Here is a 25,099-nt window from a genome sequence, read left to right as displayed (position 1 = left end):
TGTAACATTGCACAGGAGGCAGTGATCACCACCATCCCCAAGAAAAAAAGAAATGCAAAATGGATGTCAGAGGAAGCCTTAGAAATAACTGAGAAAAGAAGACAAGCAAAAGACAAAAGAGAAAGGAAAAGATATACCTATTTGAATCCAGAGTTCCAAAGAATAGCAAGGAGAGATAGAAAAAAAAAAGCCTTCCTTGGTGATCAATGCAAAGAAATAGAGGGAAACAACAGAATGGGAAAGACTAGAGATCTCTTCAAGAAAATTAGAGATACCAAGGGAACATTTCATGTAACGATGGGAACAACAAAGGACAGAAATGGTATGGACCTAACAGAAGCAGATGATATTAAGAAGAAGTGGCAAGAATACACAGAAGAACTGTACAAAAAAGATCTTCACAACCCAGATAATCACGATGGTGTGATGACTCACCTAAAGTCAAACATCCAGGGATGTGAAGTCAACTGGGCATTAGGAAACATCACTATGAACAAAGCTGGAGGTGATGAAATTCCATTTGAGCTATTTCAAATCCTAAAAGATGATGCTGTGAAAGTGCTGCACTCAATGCACCAGCAAATTTGGAAAATTCAGCAGTGGTCACAGGACTGGAAAAGTTCAGTTTTCATTCTAATCCCAGAAAAAGGCAATGCCAAAGAATGTTCATACTACTGTACAATTGTACTCATCTCACACGCTAGCAAAGTAATGCTCAAAATTCTCAAAGCAAGGCTTCAACAGTACATGAACCATGAACTTCTAGATGTTCAAGCTGGATTTAGAAAAGGCAGAGGAACCAGAGATCAAATTGCCAATATTGATTGGATCATCAAAAAAGCAAGAGAGTTCCAATAAAACATCGGTTTCTGTTTTATCGACTATGCCAAAGCCTTTGACTTTGTGAATCACAACAAACTAAGAAAATTCTGAAAGAGATGGGAGTATCAGACGACCCGACCTGCCTCCTGAGAAATGTGTGTGCAGGTCAAGAAGTGACAGTGAGAATTGGACATGGAACAACACACTAGTTACAAATCAGGAAAGGAGTACATCAAGGCTGTATATTGTTACCCTGCTTATTTAACTTATGTGCATAGTGCATCATGAGAAATGCTGGACTGGATGAAGCACAAGCTGGAATCAAGATTGCCAGGAGAAATATCAATAATCTCAGATATGCATATGACAACACTCTTATGACAGAAAATGAAGGACTAAAGAGCCTCTTGATGAAAGTGAAAGAGGAGAGTGATAAAGTTGGCTTAAAACTAACATTCAGAAAACTAAGATCATGGCATCTAGTCCCATCACTTCATGGCAAATAGATGGGGAAACAATGGAAACAGTGAGAGACTTTATTTTTTGGGGCCTCAAAATCACTGCAGATGGTGACTGTAGCCATGAAATTAAAACACGCTTGCTCCTTGGAAGAAAAGCTATGACCAACCTAGACAGCATATTAAAAAGCAGAGACATTACTTTGCCAAAAAATGTCCATATAATCAAATCTATGGTTTATCCAGTAGTCATGTATGGATGTTAGTGTTGGACTATAAGGAAAACTGAGCACTGAAGAATCGATGCTTTTGAACTGTGGTGTTGGAAAAGACTCTTGAGAGTCACTTGGACTGCAAGGAGATCCAACCAGTCCATTGTAAAGGAAATCAGCTCTGAATATTCACTGGAAGGACTTATGCTGAAGCTGAAACTCCAATACTTTGGTAACCTTATGCAAAGAACTGACTCATTGGGAAAGACCCTGATGCTGGGGAAAATTGAAGGCGGGAGAAGGGGATGACCGAGGATGAGGTGGTTGGATGGCATCACCGACTCAATGGATATGAGTTGGGTAAACTTCTGGATTTCATGATGGACAGGGAGGCCTGGCGTGCTATAGTCTATGGGGTTGCAAAGAGTCAGACATGACTGAATGACTGAACTGACTGACTGACTTATATATGTGACAAAGTTGAACATTCATATATAGGGTACAACTGTTATTGTTCAGTCAATAAGTTGTGTCTGGTTCTTTGCAACCCAATGGACTATAGCTTGCCATACTCCTCTGTCCTTGGGATTTCCCAGGCAAGAATACTGGAGTGTGTTGCTATTTCCTTCTCCAAGGGATATTTCCCTACTCAGGATTGAGCCTACAGCAGAGACATCATTTTGCTGACAAAGTTGTGTATAGTCAAAGCTATGATTTTTCCAGTAGTCATGTGCAGATGTGAGAGCTGGACCATAAAGAAGGCTGAACACTGAAGAATAGTCATTTTTGAATTGCAGTGCTAAAGTAGACTGCAAAGAGATCAAAGTAGTCATTTCTAAAGGAAATCAACCATGAATATGTATTGGATGCTGAATCTGAAGCTCCAATAGTTTGGCCACCTGATGTGAAGAGTTGGCTTATTGGAAAGAACCTTGATGATAGCAAAGATTGAAGGCAAAAGTGGGAAAAGGTGGCTGAGCATAAAATGGCTAGATAGAATCATGGACTCAATGGACACTGATCTGAGAGAACTTCGGGAGATAGAGAAGGACAAGGAAGCCTGCCACACTGTAGTCCTTGAGGTCACAAAGAGTCGGACATGATTTAGTGACTGGACAATAACAATCCCATTCATGAGGGCTCCAGTTTCATGATCCAGGTTACTCCTAAAGACCTTTCCTAATGTTTTCACATGTGGAGTGAGGATTCAACATATGAGTTTGGAGTGGAGGGACCTAAATTCACTCTGTAACAGCAACTCTCAGATTTAATGTGAAAATTTAAGTACTCTGCACTTTCCTCTAGAGCTGTTTTTCTCTACTTGTCACCAGAGTTCCTAGAATCTACACACTTCTTCTCTGAATATCCAACTATCTCAAGACATTATTAGTATGAGGGACTTGGAATGGCTGTGTGGAGTGACAGAGTTCTGTGCAGATACAGAAATGTGGGCCAAAGGAGACACCAAGATCCTTACCTCAGGCTCAGCACAGCCAATCGACTTTCCCCACTCCTTTCCTAGGCAATATATACAGTTTCTCTTGCTGTTAATTTTGGTTTATTCTTCAAACTTCTAATTAGATATTTGTTGCTTAAGGTAGCCTCATCCTATTTTGAAATATTTTTTTTCCTAAATACATGTTATTCATTCACTTATGCTCTAATTCTGTGAAGAATCTGAAACTTTGAGAAGTTAATAAGTACCCCCAAACTATCCAATCCTTTAAATGTCAGGTCTTCCACTCTATGATCAACTTCACATAATATTAAGACCCAAGATTAGAATGTGTTATATTAGCCCCTCAATCCTGTCCGAATCTTTGTGACCCCATGGATTGTAGTCTGCCAAGCTCCTCTGTCCATGGGATTCTCCAGGCAAGACAGGCAAGAATACTGGAGGAGGGTGTCATTCCCTTCTTCAGGGGTCTTCCTGTCCCAAGGATCAGACTCAAGTCTCCTGCATTGCAGATAGGATCTTTACTGTCTGAGCCAGCAAGGAAGCCCCCAAGATTAGAGATAGGATCTAAATTATGGCTCAGATTTCTTTGTACCAAATCAGTAACAAGAGGTTCACATGCCCACAAATTATTCAACACAATTATTAAAGGATTATGTTCACCCAACCTGCTGCTGCTAAGTCACTTCAGTTGTGTCCGACTCTGTGCGACCCCATAGATGGCAGCCCACCAGGCTCCCTATCCCTGGGATTCTCCAGGCAAGAACACTGGAGTGGGTTGCCATTTCCTTCTCCAATGCATCAAAGTGAAAAGTGAAAGTGAAGTTGCTCAGTCGTGTCCAACTCTTAGCAACCCCATGGTCTGCAGCCTACCAGGCTCCTCCATCCATGGGATTTTCCAGGCAAGGGTACTGGAGTGGGGTGCCATCGCCTTCTCCATCACCCAACCTAGTCTGTGCTAATTTCAAAAGGCTCAAGGCATTAGTGGCATGACTTAAAATAAAACAAAAGGATAAATCTCTTTTCTGGTCTCATGAAAGGACATTTTAAACTGTTGATGTGTCACTTTATAAATCTGATGTTAGCAATCAATCCCAAGTCTGTGTATGTTGCAATATGAGAAGATTTTTTTTTTAAGTAAGGAGTAATATAATGGAAAATTTAGTATATGTTTTTCCTGGATCATATTCCAGAAATGTTGGGTTTCCCTATTAGAGGAGATTATGAATGAGACTTTTTATTTAAAAGATCTATTTATCTTTTACCCTAATAAGGGGCTTCCCTGGTGGCTCAGACATTAAAGAATCTGCCTGCAATGTGGGAGACCCAGGTTCAATCCCTGGGTCCTGAAGATCCCCCTGAGGAGGGAATGGCAACTCACTCCAGTATTCTTGCTTGGAGAATCCTAATACGTAATTTATCATCAAGGAATATTGATATTTCAAAGTAATCCTTAAAGCAGCTTTTCAGCTGCTCTTCCATCACTAAGAATTAAGATCTTTTTATCTTGTATGCAAACCATCAGACTTGAAGTTAGAGAAGAAGCCAAGCACTGCTTTGAGTCCCAAGCACTGTCCAAAGAATCATACAATATGTAAACACATTCCACACATGTGGAAATGTGATCATTTTTAACTAACAACAAAATTGTATCTAAATCGTTACTTAATTTATATAATTGTGACATTATGAGTGGCTCAGATGTTAAAGAATCTGCTTGCAATGCAGGAGAGCCTGGATTCCATTCCTGGGTAAGGAAGATCCCCTGGAGAAGGGAAAGGCTACCCACTCCAGTATTCTGGCCTGGAGAAGTCCATGGACTGTATAGTCCATGGGATTTTGACTGTGTGAATCACAACAAACTGTGGAAAATTCTTCAAGAGATGAGAATACCAGACCACCTGACCTGCCTCCTGAGAAATCTGTATGCAGGTCAAGAAGCAACAGTTAAAACTGGACATGGAACAACAGACTGTTTCTAAGATGGGAAAGGAGTATATCGAGGCTGTATATTGTCACCCGGTTTATTTAACTTATATGCAGAGTACATCATGTGCAATGCTGGACTGGATGAATCACAAGATGGAATCAAGATTGTCGGGAGAAATATGGATAACCTCAGATACACAGCTGACACCACAACCTTTATGGCAGAAATTTAAGAGGAACTAAAGAGCCTCTTGATGAAAGTGAAAGAGGAGAGTGAAAAAGGTGGCTTAAAACTCAACATTCAGAAAACTAAGATCATAGCATCCAGTCCCATCACTTCATGGCAACTGGATGGTGAAACAATGGAAACAATGAGAGACTTTATTTTCTTGGGCTCCAAAATCACTTCAGATGGTGATTGCAGCCATGAAATTAAAAGATACTTGCTCCTTGGAAGAAAAGCTATGACCAACCTAGATAGCTTATTAAAAAGCAGAGACATTACTTTACCAGTAAACATCCATCTAGTCAAAGCTATAGCTTTTCCGTAGTCATGTATGGTTATGAGAATTGGACCATAAAGAAAGCTGAGCTCTGAAGAATTAATGCTTTTGAACTGTGGTGATAGAGAATATTTTTGAGAGTCCCTTGGATGGCAAGGAGATCCAATCAGTCAATCCTAAAGGAAATCAGTCCTGAATATTCATTGGAAGGATTGATGCTGAAGCTGAAACTCCAATACTTTGGCCAGCTGATGTGAAGAACTGACTCATTGGAAAGACCCTGATGCTGGGAAAGAGTGAAGGCAGGAGGAGAAGGGGACAGAAGAGGATGAGATGGTTGGATGGCATCACCGACTTGATGGACATGAGTTTGATCAAGCTCTGGGAGTTGGTGATGGACAGGGAAGCCTAGTGTGCTATTATCCATGGTGCTGCAAATAGTCGGACAAGACTGAGTGACCGAACCGAACTGAACTGATTGAGAAAAAGAGGCCCATAGCAGAAGGAAAAGTGCGGTCCCATTTTGATTACAGAAAACCACTTTCAAAGAAAAAAAATGCAACCATTTCTTGGCATATGATTTTCGAAGAATAAATGAGCCATAGAATATTAAAATTTTCTTAGAAGACCATTAGTTCTCAAGGATGTATAGGGTGAGAATCTTTTTTGCACAAGAATTGTATTCATTATTACAGCTCGCCCACTAATCAACCAAAAGGGTGTAGGTTTTGCAATGTCATTAGAGAGAATAATTTTTGTACCAATTTCTGTTATAAATTTCTCAGGCAGTTCTGTAAGTGGTAAGAAATGACAGTTGAAAGGAAAATAAAGAGAATTACTCTGTAGTGGTCTAACAGGCTAAGTCTATAAAATTAAAGGCAAGAAATAGTTTAAAATGTACATAGTGTTCTGTTATCTGGCTACTATACATCATTGGGATTAAAGTGGAACAAAAGAGTAACAATTGTTTGAGAGCAGATGCCAGCATTTTCAATTATGACAATACACAAACCACTAACACATTGCAGATAGTTGGCAGCATTAAGACAGGATCTATGCTTTAAGCTCTCGTCTCTTCCTTGTGGTCACATGGTGGCCTCCACCCCAATGTGACTCCTACCAAGGTTTTCTGATCAGAATAACCCCTTGGAGGGCAGTCCCTTCCACATGTTCTCTCCTTCTGTCTCAACAGTCTCACCCTTCTCACCCTCAGCAGATACTGATCAAGCACAATCTTTAAAAAAAAATAATGGTTCAATTGATCTAAAATAGTTGATAGGATATCTTCTGTGCATCCTTTAAATTATTGTTATGCTGAACTCTTTTTCACTCCTGACCTTTAGCAGCATCACTTCACATTGATTTTTACCATTTCTAATGTAATTGGAGTGAGAAAGTGTGTCCAGCAGGAACAAAAGTCCATCCACCGGAAAAGCTTTTCAGAGATCTATTTATGGCTCACCTGTGCAAAGGCAAGATTTGAATCTGATTACGAAGAAATGGGAAAACCCCTGTGCTTTTCCCATTTCTCCAAATAAATAGAAACGCCCCTCAGGGGAAGCCTCCAACAGGCATTATCTGTTCTCACAAACTTTTATCTTTGTTGATCCTAGGCTCAGTTACATCAGAATATTTTACTTTTGGAGACATCGCTCATCAATTCTTTTCAGCATGTATAAAGTGAGCACCTGAGCTGTGCCCCAAGGCAATATTAAACATTCCCTTTCCTACTAAATGATTTTCTGTCAGCTAGTATGTTTGGCACCCTTGGGAACAGCAGAGATTCATTTGTAAAGAAATATGCTGCACAGTCATAATTTTAATCCACCAAATCAATAGCATTCAGATTTTTAAAAAAGATAACCAAGGTGCTATCAATAAGAGGGAAAAAAATCTCTATTCTTTACAGCCAGATCATTTCCACAAATCTAATTATTTGGCTATTGAAAAATCACAGCGTTATAATCCCAACTGGATGTGTTAAAACATTAGAATGTAAAGCTTCAGAAAACGTCAATCAGAAAACTTCCAAGAACGATTCATCACCACTTTCACGATGTGACGTTGAAAGTAGTTTATCTCTATGCACCAGACATGAAGAAAACAGATAAGTGGTTCTAAACTGGCTGCAACAATGATCAGATAATATGGTACATTCACTCCTCTCTGTCATGAATCACAGAGTTTTATACTATCCACTTAATATCCTCCCACGTTTTACAGCCTAATGCAGTAATGTCAAACATTTTAATTCTCCAAAGGACAAATGAATCATAAATGTTACAACCAGACACAGGTCTTGCTGTTTATTGGCATGCTGAGATGGCAGAGATATGACACTTTCATTTAAAACTAGAATTGGATTTCTGACTGATGTAGTTTTTGACACAGAACTCATGCATTTCTGTGCTGTGAGTGAAAAATTGTTTCTGTCACCAGTGGTTGGGACTTGCCACTTGCAGAGGCCTATCTTTAAAGGCAATTTCTTCATTCCCAAAGATTTCTCGGCCAGTTGGGTTCTCAATCTTAGTGCCACCAATTCAGACATGTTATGGTACATTTGGTTTCACTGACAAAGAGCGAGAAAAAAAATCTTTTCCATCTGTCAGTAAAGAAAGTTCTTCTTTCAGTGTCTCTGGCTTAGCCATTTAAAGAAGACCCATCAATATTTCTTTTGCAGGTAAGCTTAGTACTGATGAACTCTTTCAGTTTTTGCTTGTCTGAGAAGTTCTTTATCTCTCTTATTCTAAGTGATAATCTTTCTGGGTAGAGTATCTTTTTCAGCACTTTGAATGTATGATGCTATCCCTTCTAGCCTTCAAAGTTTCTACAGAGAAATCAGCTCAAAGCCTTATGGGGATTCTCTTGTATATGACTTTGCTTTTATCTTGCTGCCTTTAGAATTCTCTCTTTATTTTAACATTTGCCATGTTAATTATGATATGCTGAGATTTTTTGTCTGTGCATCTGCATTTATAGTGTGAGAGAAAGAAATGAATTGTGCCATTAGAAGAGTTTAGGCAGATGCACACATTACAAATTAAACTAAGAGGATTTCTGTGCAGCTATCTCTAGGTGAAGGGTGATAGTAGTCTACCAGATTCATAATTTATAACCTCTATTTGCACTCATATAGCTGTGTTCCCCTCTCAGTGAACTGGGGATAACACTATCATCTATTTCAAAATATATTGCAAGCATTAAATAAGAAAATGTTTAAAAGTGCTCACTTAAAAAAAGAATCCAGCACACTTTGTCATATGAGAAATGGAAGCTGCTATCATTGCTATCAATAAAGGCATTAACCAGCTTGGCTCTCAAGTATCCAATTTCTTATTTCTACAACATCTGTTGTTTGTTTCTCAGAACGTTATTTTAAGAGAATAAGTGCCAGCAAAAAACATATACAACTAAGACTCTGTTTAGGAATCCAGAAACTTTCATTTCCATTGCAAGTAGAAATGGAAAACTATGGTTTAAGTGTAATTAAGAAAACTTTATATACTTATTAATGTCCAAAGAATCTGCCAAATAATCTGAAGAAATTATTTTATAGATAAAATAAGCTCTAATGAGTTCCTATACTTTGAGAGCAGAGATAGAAGTAGAACTTAAGGCTAGTGTCTCTGACTTCAAACTTATACTTAAGTTAAACTTAGGTGAACTCTTGTAGTCTATGTATGATGATAAGCCATTTGTGAAAAAGATAAAAAGTGAAGCATCCTACATTTCTAATCTTACAAAAAATGTAATTGATGTTTAAAAATAAGGAGAGAAAATGAAAGAGTTTATATGAAACTTGAAAATAAAGCTACAAATGAATGATTCTTTAGAAGTAACAAGGAAGTTAGAGTTACTAGCAATCCGTCTTTTAGATTTTCTATTTTTTTTTTTTTTTGCAGCCAGCAGAATTTTTTTTTTATTTTTATTGGAATACTATTGATTTACAATGTTATGTTAGTTTCAAACACACAGCAAATTAATTTTTTTTCCAGATTCACTTTTTTGAGTTCTTTTTCAGATTCCTTTCAATACAGGTTATGACAGAATTTTGAGTAGAGCTCCCTGTGCTATGCAGCAGGTACTTATTAGTTGTTATCTTAGTCATTAGTACTTTTTTATAGATAGTACTGTGTATATGTTAATCCCAAACTCCTAATTTATCACTTCCCCTCATGATTTCCCTTTGATAACCATAAGTTTGATGTTGAGATGTGTGAATTTGTTTCTAATTTGTAAATAAGTTCATTTGTATCATTTTATTAGATTTATAGATTTCACATATAAGTGATATCATATGATATTTAACTTTGTCTGGTTTATTTCACTTAGTGTGATAATCTTGAGGTCCGTCCATATTTCTGCAAATGGTGCTATTTTGGTCTGTTTTTATGGCTGAGTAGTATTCCATTGTGGATGCTTCCCAGGTGACACAGTGGTTAAAGAATCCTCCTGCCAATGCAGGAGACACAACGGATGTGGGTTCAGTTACTGCATTTGGAAGATCCCCTGGAGTAAGAAACAGCACCCTGATCCAATATTCTTGCCTGAAAAATTCCATGTACAGAGCAGCCTGGCACGCTATAGTGCATGGAGTCACAAAGAATCAGACATGATTGAGTGACTGAGTACCAAGCACCAATTTTTCATTACATATATGTATCATATCCTCTTTATCCATTCATCATTCGATGGACATTTAGGTTCCTTCCATGTCTTGGCTTTTGTAAATAGTGCTGCAAAGAACATTGTGATGCATATATCTTTTAAAATTATGGTTTTCTCTGGATATATGCCCAGTAGTGGGACTGCTAGATCATTTGGTAGTTTTTTGTATTGTTTATTTTTTTAATTTGCATTTATTTATTTTTGTCTCTGCTGGGTCTTTATTGCTGCTTGGGCATTTCTCTAGTTGATGAAAGCGAGTGGTACTCTCTAGATGCAGTTCATGGGCCTTTCATTGGCTTTTCATTGTGGTGGCTTCTCTCGTGGAACATGGGCACAAGGGCTTCTGAAATCCAACTTCTGTGGGCTTCAGAAGTTGTGTTATATGGACTCAGTAGTTGCAGCTGCCAGGCACTTGAGCCCAGGCTCAACAGTTGTGGCACATGGGCTAGGTCACTCCCCAGTATGTGGAATCTTTCTGGATCAGGGATCAAACCTGTGTCTCCTACAATGACAGGCAGATTCTTTACCCCTGAGCCATTAGAGAAGCCCCATATGGTAGTTCTATATTTAGTTTTTTGAGGAATCTTCATAATGTCCTCTATAATGATTGTACCAACTTATATTTCCACCAAGACTGTAAAAGCATTCCTTTTTATCTACAACCTTTCCAGTATTTGTTGTTTATAGATTTTTCATAATGGCCATTTTGACCAGTGTGAGATGATGCCTCATTGTAGCTTTGACTTGCATTTCTCTAGTAATTAGTGATGTTGAGCATTCCATTTCCTTATAATTCAGTCTTGGAAAGTTTTGTGTTTCTAGGGATATATCCATTTCTTTTAGGTTGTCCAATTGTTGGAAGATAATTGTTCTTAATAGGTTCTTATTACCTGTGTATCTTTGTGGTCTCAGTTGTCATTTCTCTCATTTCTAATTTTATTTATTTGAGTTCTCTCTTTTTTGCATGAGTCTTGTCAAATAAATGTTTACCTTTTCAGAGAACCAGCTCTTAGTTCATTGATCTTTTCCATTGTTTTCACTAGCCTCTATTTCATTTATTTTTACTCTGATTTATAATGTTTCTTTCCACTTGTTAATTTTGCACTTCTCTTCTTTTTCTTTTCTTTAGATACTCTGGGAATAAAGTTAAAATGTTTATTTTGGAGTTTTCTTATTTCCTAAGGTAAGCTTGTATTGCTATAAATTTACTTCTTAGAAATGCTTTTACTGCTTTCCACAGATTTTGATATGTCATAGTTCTATTTTCATTTATCTATAGGCAATTTTTTATTTCTCCTTTGATATATTTCATGTCCCATTGGTTTTCAATAGCATGTTGATTCATCTCTACATTTTTGTGGGCTTGGCCTTTTTTTTTTTTTTTTTTTTGATGACTGTTAGTTTTATATCATAATCAGAGAAGATGGTTGATGTAATTTCAGTATTCTTGAGTTTACTGAGACTAGTTTTGTGACCTAAAATGTAACCTTTCCTGGAGAATAACTTGTGTACATTTGAGAAGAATAAAATTGAGGCAATAATCAAACAGCAACCGATGAACCAAAAAGCTTCACTGGTGAACGCTACAAAACATTCAAAGAAGATTTAATACCTGTTTTTTCAAACTCTTCCAAATATTTAACAGTATGAAAACATTTCAAATACTTTTTTAAAGCCAGAATTACCCTGACATAAGAGTAGATATGTACTCCACTCACACACATAAAGACTAATTTATGGGCCAATATCTTAATAAATCTAAAAATACTCAACAAAATATTACCAAATGAATCAAAAAACAGATTAAAAAGAATACACAGAATGTTCAAGTGAGATTTATTCCAGGGATACAGGATGGTTCAATATCAGCAATCAATCAGTGTGATATACCACAGTAACAAAATGAAGTATAAAAGTTGTATAATGATCTCAATAGATGAAGAAATAACATTTTAAAAATTCACATATGTTTATGATAAAAACTCTCAATAAAGTGAATATAAAGGCAATGCCCCTCAACATAATGAAGGCCACATTGACACACAAAGATAATACCATACTCATTGGTGAAAAGATGAAAGCTTTTCCATCAAGATAAGGAAGAAAACAAGGATTGCCACTCACCTCACTTTTATTCATCATAGGATTGGAGGTCCTAATCAGAAAATCATACAAGAAAAAGAAATAAATGTCATCCAAATCAGAAAGGAAAAAGTAAAAGTGTCACTATTTGCATAGGACATGATACTATATATAGAAAACTCTAAAGATCTTCATGACCCAGATAATCACGATGCTGTGATCACTGACCTAGAGCCAGACATCCTGGAATCTGAAGTCAAGTGGGCCTTAGAAAGCATCACTACGAACAAAGCTAGTGGAGGTTATGGAATTCCAGTTGAGCTATTCCAAATCCTGAAAGATGATGCTGTGAAAGTGCTGCACTCAATATGTCAGAAAATTTGAAACTCAGCAGTGGCCACAGGAATGGAAAAGCTCAGTTTTCATTCCAATCCCAAAGAATGACAATGCCAAATAATGCTCAAACTACCGCACAATTGCACTCATCTCACACGCTAGTAAAGTAATGCTCAAAATTCTCCAAGCCAGGCTTCAGCAATATGTGAACCGTGAACTTCCTGATGTTCAAGCTGGTTTTAGAAAAGGCAGAGGAACCAGAGATCAAATTGCCAACATCCACTGGATCATGGAAAAAGCAAGAGAGTTCCAGAAAAACATCTATTTCTGCTTTATTGACTATGCCAAAGCCTTTGACTGTGTGGATCACAATAAACTCTGGAAAATTCTGAAAGAGATGGGAATACCAGACCACCTGATCTGCCTCTTGAGAAATCTGTATGAAGGTCAGGAAGCAACAGTTAGAACTGGACATGGAACAACAGACTGGTTCCAAATAGGAAAAGGAGTTCGTCAAGGCTATATATTGTCACCCTGCTTATTTAACTTATATGCAGAGTACATCATGAGAAATACTGGACTGGAAGAAACACAAGCTGGAATCAAGATTGCCGGGAGAACTATCAATAACCTCAGATATGCAGATGACACCACCCTTATGGCAGAAAGTGAAGAGGAACTCAAAAGCCTCTTGATGAAAGTGAAAGTGGAGAGTGAAAAAGTTGGCTTAAAGCTCAACATTCAGAAAATGAAGATCATGGCATCCAGTCCCATCACTTCATGGGAAATAGATGGGGAAACAGTGGAAACTGTGTCAGATTTAATTTTGGGGGGCTCCAAAATCACTGAAGATGATGACTTCAGCCATGAAATTAAAAGATGCTTACTGCTTGGAAGGAAAGTTATGACCAACCTAGATAGCATATTGAAAAGCAGAGACATTACTTTGCCAACAAAGGTCCATCTAGACAAGGCTATGGTTTTTCCTGTGGTCATGTATGGATGTGAGAGTTGGACTGTGAAGAAGGACTGAGCACCGAAGAATTGATGCTTTTGAACTGTGGTGCTGAGAAGACTCTTGAGAGTCCCTTGGACTGCAAGGAGATCCAACCAGTCCATTCTGAAGGAGATCAGCCCTGGGATTTCTTTGGAAGGAATGATGCTAAAGCTGAAACTCCAGTACTTTGGCCACCTCATGCGAAGAGTTGACTCATTGGAAAAGACTCTGATGCTGGGAGGGATTGGGCGCAAGAGGAGAAGGGGACGACAGAGGATGAGATGGCTGGATGGCATCACTGACTCGATGGATGTGAGTCTGAGTGAACTCCGGGAGTTGGTGATGGACAGGGAGTCCTGGCGTGCTGCTATTCATGGGGTCGCAAAGAGTCAGACATGACTGAGCGACTGAACTGAACTGAACTGAACTGAAAGGTGCCACCAAAAAAAATTTAGAATTAAAGAATGAATTCAGTAGAGACAAAAGATACATAATAAATACACAGAAATTTGTGGCATTTTTATATACGAATAACAAACTATGTGAAAGAAAAACCAAGAAAATAATCCCATTTATAATTGCATCAAAAAGAATAAAAGACATAGGCATAAATCTAACCAATGGACTAAATATTCTATACAATGAAAACCTAAGATACTTATGAAAGAAACTGTTGAAGACAAAAATAAATGGAAAGATATCCCATGTTCATAGATTGGAAGAATTAATAATCTTAAAATGTCTATACTACCCAAATAAATATACAGATTCAATGCAATTTTATTAAATTTCCAATGGCTTACATCCCAGAAATAGAAAACATAATTCTAAAATTTGTATGGAAAAGCAATAGACTTTGAATAGCCAAAAAATCTTGAGAATGAAGAACAAAGATAGAGGTATAATGTTCCCTGATTTCAAAGTATTCTGCAAAGCTATAGTAATCAAAACAGTATGGTACTGGCACAAAAACAGACACTAAGATTAACAGAACAGAATAGAGAACCCAGAAATAAACCTATGCATATACAGATCACTAATTTCTGACAAAGGAGACAAGAACATACAATGGGGAACTGAGAGTCTCTTCAATAAATGGTGTTGAAAAAACTGGACCACCACACACAAAAGAATGAAACTAGACCATTATTTTACACAATATTCAAAAATTAACTCAAAATGAATTAAATACTTAAATGTAAGACTTGAAGTCATAAAATTCCTGGGGAAAACATAGGAAGTAGCCTCAGAGGCAACATCTTAGCATCACTTTTATGGGGGAGGGAAGGGAAGAAAATCAAAAGCAAGGGAAACAAAAGTATAAATTAACAAATGGAACTCCATCAAATACAAAGGCTTTTACACAACAAATGAAATCCTCACCAAAATGAAAAGATAGTCTACTAAATGGGAAAAGATATGTGCAAATCATATATACAATAATGGGTTATTATGTGAAATATATAAAGAACTCATACAATTCAACATTAAAAAACAACCAGTAAAAAAATGGGCAAAGGAACTGAATAAACATTTTTCCAAAGAAGATATACATATAGCCAACAGGCACATGAAAAGATATACAGTATCACTAACTATTAGAGAAATGCAAATCAAAATTACAGTGAAATATCAACCCATCCCTGTCAGAATGGTTATTATTAAAAAAGACAAGAAATAGCAAATGGTGGAAAGGATGTGAAGAAAAGGGAACCCTGGTACACTGTTGGTGAGACTGCAAGTTGGAATAATCACTATGAAAATCAGTATGAAGATTCTTTAGAAATTTAGGAATAGAATTACCATTTGACCCATATAATCCACTTCTGTGTATTATCCAAAGAATGCTAAGATACTTATTTCAAAGGTACATGCACTTCTGTGTTCATTGCAGTTTAATAATATTCAAAATATGGGAAAAACCTAGGGGCCCATTGAGGGAAGGATGAATGGATAAAGGAGATGTGGCATATATACACAATGCAATATCACTCAGTCATAAAAAAGGAAGCAAATCCAGCCTTTGACAACAACATAGATGGCCTTGAAGGTATTATGTAAAGTGAAATAATTCTGAGGGAGAAGGGCAAATATAAAAATGCTATGTGATTACACTAATATGTAGAATATTAAAAAAAGAAAAAAGATGAAAAAGTGAAATAAAAGCAAAGTCATAGATACAGAGGTAATATTAGTAGTAACCAGGAGGGAAGTAGATTGAGGGATAGGCAGACAAATGAAGAGGTCAACAATATGGTAACAAGACTTGTGGTGGTGATCACTTTGTATTGTATATGGATGTTGAATTATAATTCTGTAAACCTAAAACTTATAATAATTTTAAAAAGAAGTCAGAGCTGCCAAGATGTTGCCAACTATTGATTTCATCATTTATCTTTCACTTATATGTATGGTAGCTCAATGGTAAAGAACCTACCTGCCAATGCAGGAGACATAAGAGATGTCGATCCCCAGGTCAGGAAGATCCTTGGAAGAAGGAAATGGTAACCCACTCTAGTCTTCTTGCCTGGGAAATTGCATGGACAGAAGATCCTAGCGGTTGCAGCCCATGGGGTCGCAAAGAGTTGGATATGACTGAGTGACTGAGCACACATATGTATGGGAGCTGAGCACCGATAGGCTACAGGCTCCATGCTAGCATTATAGGGGAAAGATAAAAGGAGAGATAACACACTTGCACACCAGTAGCCTATATTCTTTCATAGGATAGAAATACTTAAACAGCTACCACAAAAGATAAAGCTGGGAGTTAAGCTGTAGTATTGGGGAAATGTGGACTCTGGAGAAGCTTCATAAAGAAGATAGGGTTTGGAAGATGAATGAGAGTTACTAGAAAAACTGAGTGGGAAAGACTGAAACACGGGTGGTTAGGCTCCAACTATATGCAAGAAAATAGTATGCCAAGAATAATGAGTGATTACCTGTAATGAGGTTACTTATACAGTGTTCAGTATGAAAGAAAAGAGAGGGTATTAGAAAAGGCAGAAGGAGGTGAAGTTGGAGGGGAAAAAACGATTTATTTTGTTTTATTTTTTTATTTCTTTAAAACAAATAAAATCAGGTTATAATTGCTCTACGATGTTGTGTTAGTTTCTGCTGTAAAACAATATGAATATGCTGCTGCTAAGTCATTTCAGTCATGTCCGACTCTGTGTGACCCCATGGACGGCAGCCCACCAGGCTCCCCCGTCCCTGGGATTCTCCAGGCAAGAACACTGGAGTGGGTTGCCATTTCCTTCTCCAATGCATCAAAGTGAAAAGTGAAAGTGAAGTCACTCAGTCGTGTCCGACTCTTAGCGACCCCATGGACTGCAGCCTACCAAGCTTCTCCATCCGTGGGATTTTCCAGGTAAGAGTACTGGACTGGGGTGCCATTGCCTATATGTTATACGTATAACCTTTCCCTCCCACCCCACCACCTCACCCCTCTAGGTCATTACAGAGCAGTGAGCTGAGCTCCCTGTGCTATGCAGCAGGTTTCCACCAGCTACCTATTTCACACATGGTAGCATATATATTGGAGAAGGCAATGGCAACCCACTCCAGTACTCTTGCCTGGAAAATCCCATGGGCAGAGGAGCCTGGTAGGCTGTAGTCCATGGGGTCGTGAAGAGTTGGACAAGACTGAGCAATTTCACTTTCACTCTTCATTTTCATGCATTGGAGAAGGAAATGGTAACCCACTCCAGTGTTCTTGCCCTGGAGAATCCCAGGGATGGGGGAACCTGGTGGGCTGTTGTCTATGGGGTCCCACAGAGTCGGACATGACTGAAGCAACTTAGCAGTAGCAGCAGCAGCATATATATGTCAATGCTACTCTTTTGTTTTTTCCCACCCTCCCCTTCCCCTTATGTCCTCAAGTCTGTTATCTAAGTCTGCATCTCTATTCCTGCTCTGCAGTTAGGTTCATCAGTACCATTTTTCTGAATTTCATATATATGTGTTAATATATAATGTTTGTTTTATCTTTGCAACTTACCTCACTCTGTAAAACAGAAAAGAAGGATGTAGATCACAGCACACCTTAACATATGCATAAGGAAAGAAAAATGACAATAGCTGGAAGAAATTGAAAATTATCAAACAATATCACTCTCATGTGGTTCAGTTCAGTTCAGTCGCTCAGTTGTGTCCAACTCTTTGCGACCCCATGGACTGCAGCATGCTAGGCCTCCCTGTCCATCACCAATTCCTGGAGTCCACCAAACCCGTGTCCATTAAGTGGGTGATGCCATCCAAACATCTCATCCCATCATCCCCTTCTCCTGCCTTCAAAGTTTCTCCATGTCAGAGTCTTTTCCAATGAGTTGTTCTTTGCATCAGGTGGCCAGAGTATTGGAGTTTCAGCTTCAGCATCAGTCCTTCCAATGAATATTCAGGACTGATTTCCTTTAGGATGGACTGGTTGGATCTCCTTGCAGTCCAAAGGACTCTCAAGAGTCTTCTCCAACACCACAGTTCAAAAGCATCAATTCTTCAGCTCTCAGCTTTCTTCACAGTCCAACTCTCACATCCATACATGACTACTGGAAAAACCAAAGCTTGACTAGACTGAACTTTGTTGGTAAAGTAATTCTCTGCTTTTTAATATGCTGTCTAGGTTGATCATAACTTTTCTTCCAAGGAGCAAGTGTCTTTTAATTTCATGGCTGCAGTCACCAGCTACAGTGACCTGGGAGCCCCCCCAAAATAAAATCTGTCACTGTTTCCATTGTTTCCCCATCTATTCGCCATGAAGTGATGGGACCAGATGCCATGATCTTCGTTTTCTGAATGTTGAGTTTTAAGCAAGCTTTTTCACGCTCCTCTTTCACTTTCATCAAAAGGCTCTATAGTTCTTCTCCGCTTTCTGTGGTAAGGGTGGTGTCATCTGCATATCTGAGGTTATTGATATTTCTCCCAGCAATCTTGATTCCAGCTCGTGATTTATCCAGCCCAGCATTTCTCATGATGTACTCTGCATATAAGTTAAATAAGCAGGGTGACAATATACAGCCTTGACATAATCCTTTCCCAATCTGGAACCAGTCCTTTTTTCCATGTCCAGTTCTGACTGTTGCTTTTTGACCTGCATACAGGTTTCTCAGGAGGCAGGTAAAGTGGTCTGTTATTTCCATCTCTTTCAGAATTTACCAGTTTGTTGTGATCTATACAGTCAAAGGCTTTATTGGTATTGTCAATAAAGCAGAAGTAGATGTTTTTCTGGAACTCTTGCTTTTTTGATGATCCATCGGATTTTGGCAATTTGATCTCTGGTTCCTCTGTCCTTTCTAAATCCAGCTTGAACATCTGGGAGTTAAGCATGACTTTGCTAGTGTGTGAGATGACTGCAATTATATGGAAGTTTGAAGATTTTTTGGCATTGTCTTTCTTTGGGATTGGGATGAAATGTGGCTCAGCTTCATTAAAATCTTGGTGATAAAGCTCTTCACATAAAAATCTCTATGCTATGTCAGCTTAGAATAAGACACAATTATTTGTCCAATATTTAGATAAAAGTGATGTGTTGTAATGAAGAAAAACTGAGTTTCAGAGTAAAGTTTGCTAAACTAAATATTATCTAGGTTTCTGTCAAACACAGACTTGGGTATAGGCACATCTCTTAAACACCCCATATTGGGTGTTGTCATTATAGACATGCTTGAACCGGCTAAGTCTGCTCCTACCCCTAAAAAGGGCTCTAAAAAAGCTGTGACCAAGGCCCAGAAGAAGGATGGCAAGAAGCGCAAGCGCAGCTGCAAGGAGAGCTACTCCGTGTACGTGTACAAGGTGCTGAAGCAAGTCCATCCGGACACCGGCATCTCATCGAAGGCCATTGGAATCATGAACTCCTTTGTCAATGACATTTTCGAGCACATCACTGGCGAGGCATCTCACCTGGCACATTACAACAAGCGCTCAACTATCACATCCAGGGAGATCCAGACCACTGTGCGCTTGCTGCTACCTGGGGAACTGGCCAAGCACGCCATGTCTGAGGGCACTAAGGCTGTCACCAAGTATACCAGCTCCAAGTAAATACAATATGCCTAGCCGCTGTTAATGGAAAAAACAATGGCACCCCACTCCAGTACTCTTGCCTGGAAAATCCCATGGACGGAGGGCCTGGTGGGCTGTAGTCCATGGGGTCGCTAAGAGTCGGACACGACTGAGCAACTTCACTTTCACTTTCACTTATACACATAATCAACCTTATAGCCAGATTTATCAGCTAAACTAAGCAGCACATTATGAAAAACCACTGATTTTAAAAGAAATAAGGTAAAATTCAAGTTCTCATTAACAGTGCAGAAAATGAATATTTTTAGAGAGAAAAATTAAAATTTTATATCAAGCATACAATATTAGAGAAAACTTCTGCTGTTACAAATTTAAATTACCTTTTCTAATTTCTATTTTCAGCTCTGATATATAAAGAGTTTGGAAATCATCATATGCATCCTTGAAAGCAACATAAAGGTAGGAAAACTGAAAATTAATGACTATCTGGATCTATTGGATAACTGAGGTCACAGGCTCAAAGAGCACACAATCAGAAAACAACACCTAAAATTTAGAGAGACAAGTACATACAGAAAAATACAGCAATAGAAATAGGTTTACTTGTAATAGAAACCTCTAGATACATAAAATAATAGGAATATGTATATGATAATTTTGATAAATTCCATAAAGTTGAGTGTGGACAAGCATAAGAGTGAAAATTTTCATGGGTTGTAGTCTTGGGCACAACCCCCACTTTTGTGGGCATTAGCACCAGGAAACCACCAGGATCTCATGGTAAAGATCCAAGAAATATTGGATTCTCCTGGGCCATGGCCACAGATGAAAATCTATGAGAATATATAACAAGAGCTTTCACGTGTACACCCATGGTGGATTCATGTTGATGTATGGCAAAACCAATATAATATTATAAAGTAATTAGCCTCCAATTAAAATAATTAAACTTATATTTAAAAAAAGACAAACATGCTCTCCACAGAAAATATCTTGCTAGAATATAATTTTTTACATTCTATTCTAGTTGGGGGAGGGAAATTCTTTCTTTCTGGAGATCTCTCCAACCTTATTGTCCTCTTGTTGTAGCCACGCATTCTGGGAAACAAACTCACTCAGAAGGACAATGCAGATAGTGGAGTGCAGTTTATTACACCAGAGGGCCCAAGACAGAGTCTCCTCTTAGCCAAGGACCCGACCAGCATTTATTAAAATCTTTTATACCCCATGTGTACGTGTCTGAAGCCACCACTCCAAATTCCTTGAGACTTACATAAACCAAGGAAAATACAATCCCAATAACCCCATCATTCACGTGCTATGTGCTCATGTGCTCAAACAGTCAAACAATTAGCCAATAATCAATAAACCCAAGGTTACACTCCGATAGATACAGAAAAATTTATGGCCTGTCTGGAGAAAGGGGTGATTAGTGTATGTTTTCTCTTAGACAATGAGTAACCTAGATATGATCTTCAAGGTTCCCCTGACTGGAGGGGGTCTTATCCTTCTGTTGTTGTTTCCATAAGCACTAAACACAGAGTTCAGAGTCCATTGGAAAGGTGGCTGAGCATGATCAGCGTGAACAGGCCTAAGATGGAGTCCAGGCCCTATGAATTCCTTCTTCACTCTAAGAAGGAAAAATACAGTCAACAAAATATTGAGTTTCAAGAAAATAGATTAGAAACTCTGAACACAGGAAAAAGAGTAAGAGACAAGAAGTTGTAGAGGGAAATATACCACAGTCTGAAGTCAAAGACCAATTTAAGATCTGAAGAATATTTAAAAGAATATAAAATGAACTCTCTCCCCTATACCTCACACTACCACAAAAAGTGTTATACAACAGTATAACAACAGTGGATTAGAGCTGAAGAGCTGCAAGACACAGACTTTTATAAGAGTATTTTCAAAATCCAAAAAGGAGAAAAATAAGACCTGAGAGAAATCTGAAACTTCTGTAACCTACAGGTATGCAAATATGCTAAGTTGTGTCTGACTCTTTGCCACCCTATGGATTTCAATCCATTCGAGAGAAAATGAAAACACGGGGAATATTTAACTCATTCTGTGAGGTCAGCATTACCCTACTACCAAAATCAGACAAATAAATTTCAAGAAAGAAATAATACAGATTGATATTGTTACTGAGTTCAATCTCACTCTGCTCACCGCACAACAGGCCAATGAATACAAGAGACAAGGTGTTGAGGCAAGGAAGAGACTTTAATCTTGGAGTTGGCAGACCAAGAAGATGGTAGGCTAGCACCTGAAAATAAACCACCTTAATGGACTCTAGATACCAGATTCTTTTACAGAACAGAGAGAAGGAAGCACGAGGAACTAAAGTCAAAAGGCAGAAAAGAGAGGGAGAGACATGGGGAAGTGAAAAGGTCTTCAGTTTTGCAAAACACCTCCAAAGTAACAGCCAGCCTTTGGAAGGGGTGTGTTAATATCTTCTATTCACAGGTGGGTTGGAACAAATTATCTCTCTATGAGCTGAACAAAGACACTTTACTTTACAATCAAGCAGAGGGGCAGGGTCCTCTGTGGCAAGCCAGTAAGTATGATTATAATAATAAAAGCAAGTAAGTCAAAGAAACAGTTTCCAACATGGAGTCAGAATTGGCTTTCTCCTTGCAGCAGTATCTTTTATGAACATAGCTATAAAAATCAACAAAACCATAACAAATTAAATCCAGGACTGTATTCAAAAAAAATTATTTACTGCAAACAAAGTGTGATTTATTTCAAGTATACAATATTCAAAAATCAGTGTAATCAACCATATCAATAGGCTAAAGAAGGGAACTTATCTAAACATCTTGAGTCAGAAAAATGTCACACACATTTATGGCAAAAACTCTGAACAAATTAGAAATAGGGACTTCCTTAAATTGATGAACAATATCCACAAAAATCCAACAGCTAATGTCATAATTAGCTGTGAAAAACTGAATGCTTTTCTACCAAGATTAGGAGAAAGGCAAAGGTGTACTCTCCCACTACTCCTGTTCAACATTGCACTAAAGGTCATAGGTAGTGCAATCAGATAAGGAAAAGAAAGGAAGGGCATATAGACATGAAGGAGGAAATAAAGCAGTTTTGTTTGCAGAGCTCATGGCTTTTTATGTAGTAAATCCTCACAAAACTTAGAAAAAAATTTTTAAAAAGCTCCTGGAAAAAACATGCAAATTTGCAGGAAGGATAAAATTTAAAACACAAAAGTTAATTGTTTTCCAGTAATAACCAATTGGTATTTAAAATTCAAAACTTGAACAATAGCATGAAACAAAATGATACACTAGTACAAATCTAAAAAAATATATTTTCAGTATCTAATGCCAAAATCTTCAAAGCTCTGATGAAAAATTCAAATAATACCTAAACAAGTGGAGCAATAATCCACATTCACAGATTAAAAGACTCAGATTGCTAAAATGTCGTCTTCCCATTATATGTATAAATTCAAAGCAGCCTCAACTGAAATTGTAGCAAACTATCTGTAGACAATAACAAATTGATTTTAAAGTGTATTTTTTGTTGTTTGGCAACTAAGTAATGTCTGACTTTTTTGTGACCCTTTGTCTACCCATTCCAGTATTATTGTTTGGAGAATTCCATGGACAGAGGAGCCTGGCTAGCTACAGTCCATGGGATCGCAAAGAGTCAGACATGAATGAGTGACTATCACTTTCACTTTCACATAGACTGTGGCCTACCAGGCTCCCCTGATCATGGGATTTTCTAGGTGACAGTACTGGAGTGGGCTGCCATTTCCTTCTCCAGGAGATCTTCCTGATCTAGGGATCAAATGTCTCCTGTGTTTGAAACGGGAATATGAGTTCTTGTCCACTAAGCTGAAGAATGGAATCCATGAACTACACACTCTTAGTAGCAAGCAAATCGGATTTATAACAAGGAAAAAAGTACGAAAGTCTCAGCATAGACACAAGAGGGGTAGAAAGTCCCCCAAAAGATGGGGATTATGGCAGTTTTATGTCTTTACCAGTATTAATCTGTATAATTTTGGTTGTCTCCTGTTCTTAAATCATGTTGTTTCTAACCAGTTTAAAGGTCAAGATCCTTCCCTTAACCTAAGACTTCTCTTGACCCTCAAATTAAGTTGCCACCTTTTCATGTCCCCTGACTATTCTACCTTAGACCAAACTTATGGGTTTAAGATTAATGATCACCAGTCGTTTTTCCCTCAGGCATATGGAACAGAAGTTAATTACTGCCCTTTCCTGGATTTGAGTGCTGATAATTCATCAGACCAAAGACACATTCCAGAAATTTGGGACCATAGAGCAGGATGTTTACTGAAAACAAGACTGAGGTCTCAGAGTTCTATACTGACTGCCTAGTAATTTCTACCTCACATTGGCAGGTAGATTCTTTCCCACTAAGCCACCAGGGAAACCTCTTTAAAGTGTATATGGAAACAAAGAAAGCTGAGGATAGGCAATACAATATTGAAAAAGAAGAAAAAAATTGAAGGATTCATAATACATGATTTTAGACTTACTCTAAAGCTATATAATCAAGAAAATGTGACATCAGTGAAAGAAGAGACACACAGATCATAAAGAGTGCCCAGAAATAAACTCATATAAATATATTAATCAACAGACTGTTAAAGGTGCCAAGCAATTCAATATAGTAAGGATAGTTTTTTGTTTTGTTTTGTTTTGTTTTAACAAATGGTGTTAGAGCAATTGGATGTCTATATGTCTGGTAAGCAAAATAATGTCCTTGAAAGATGTCCATGTCCTGATCCCAAAGCTTATAAACATGCTACCTTAAATGATAAAAGGGGCTCTGAAGACATAATTGAGAATTTTGACATAAACACATTATCCAGATAAGGCCAAGTAATCACAAGGGTCTTTTATAAGAGGGAGACAAGAGGGTGAGGATCAGAGAAAAAGACAAAAAACAGGAGCAAAGATTTGAATATATTTGCTGCTGTTTTGAAGATGGAGGAAGTATCTATGAGCCAAGGAATTCAGGTGTCCTCCTGAAGCTAGAAACACAAGGAAAAGATTTTCTATTAGAATTTCTAGAAGTAACAGCACCCTCAAAATGCATATTGTATTCCTGACTCAAAAACTGTAAGGAAATAAATTTTTGCAGTTTTAAGCCACCAAGTTTGTGGTAGTTTGTTACAGCAACAAGAAGAAATGAACACCCAGGCAAAATAATGAGTCTTGACTCAGACTTTACAGCTTTCTCAAATGTTAAGTAAAAATGGGTCATAGAACTAAATGGAAAATGGAAAATTATAAAACGTATAAAGGAAAACAAGAGAAAATATAGGTGACCTTTGGTTTGATTAATTTTTTGATACCATACCAAAAGCACAATCCATCAAAAAAATGATAAAATGAACTTTATTGGAATTTTTAAAACTTTGCTTTGAAAAATACACTGCTAAGAGAATCAAAAGGTAAGTAGGATATGCTAAATAATGGTCACCCAAAGATGTCCACATCATAATCCCCAGATTAGGAATAAGTTAATGTGAATGTTACCTTGCATGGCAAAAGGAATTTTGCAGATATAATTCAGAATCTTCAAATAGGGAGATTATCTTGGATTATTGGTGATCCCAA

The 25,099-nt window shown here is 37.8% G+C and overlaps 1 protein-coding gene across 1 annotated transcript; it reads left to right on the top strand.

Annotated features, from left to right (window-relative positions):
- Window positions 1-18,995: 18,995 nt before the first annotated feature.
- Window positions 18,996-19,652, top strand: LOC123464990 (histone H2B type 2-E-like). Its single transcript, XM_045162887.1, has one exon. It carries the CDS (start codon window positions 19,122-19,124, stop codon window positions 19,500-19,502), a length of 381 nt encoding a protein of 126 aa, XP_045018822.1. The 5' UTR covers window positions 18,996-19,121; the 3' UTR covers window positions 19,503-19,652.
- The last annotated feature ends 5,447 nt before the right edge of the window (window positions 19,653-25,099 follow it).

The sequence above is a fragment of the Bubalus bubalis genome, chromosome 16 (genome assembly GCF_019923935.1).
Source record: "Bubalus bubalis isolate 160015118507 breed Murrah chromosome 16, NDDB_SH_1, whole genome shotgun sequence".
Lineage (NCBI taxonomy): Eukaryota > Metazoa > Chordata > Mammalia > Artiodactyla > Bovidae > Bubalus > Bubalus bubalis.
Note: the sequence above shows the minus strand (reverse complement) of the source record. Positions and strands in the feature narration are given on the sequence as shown.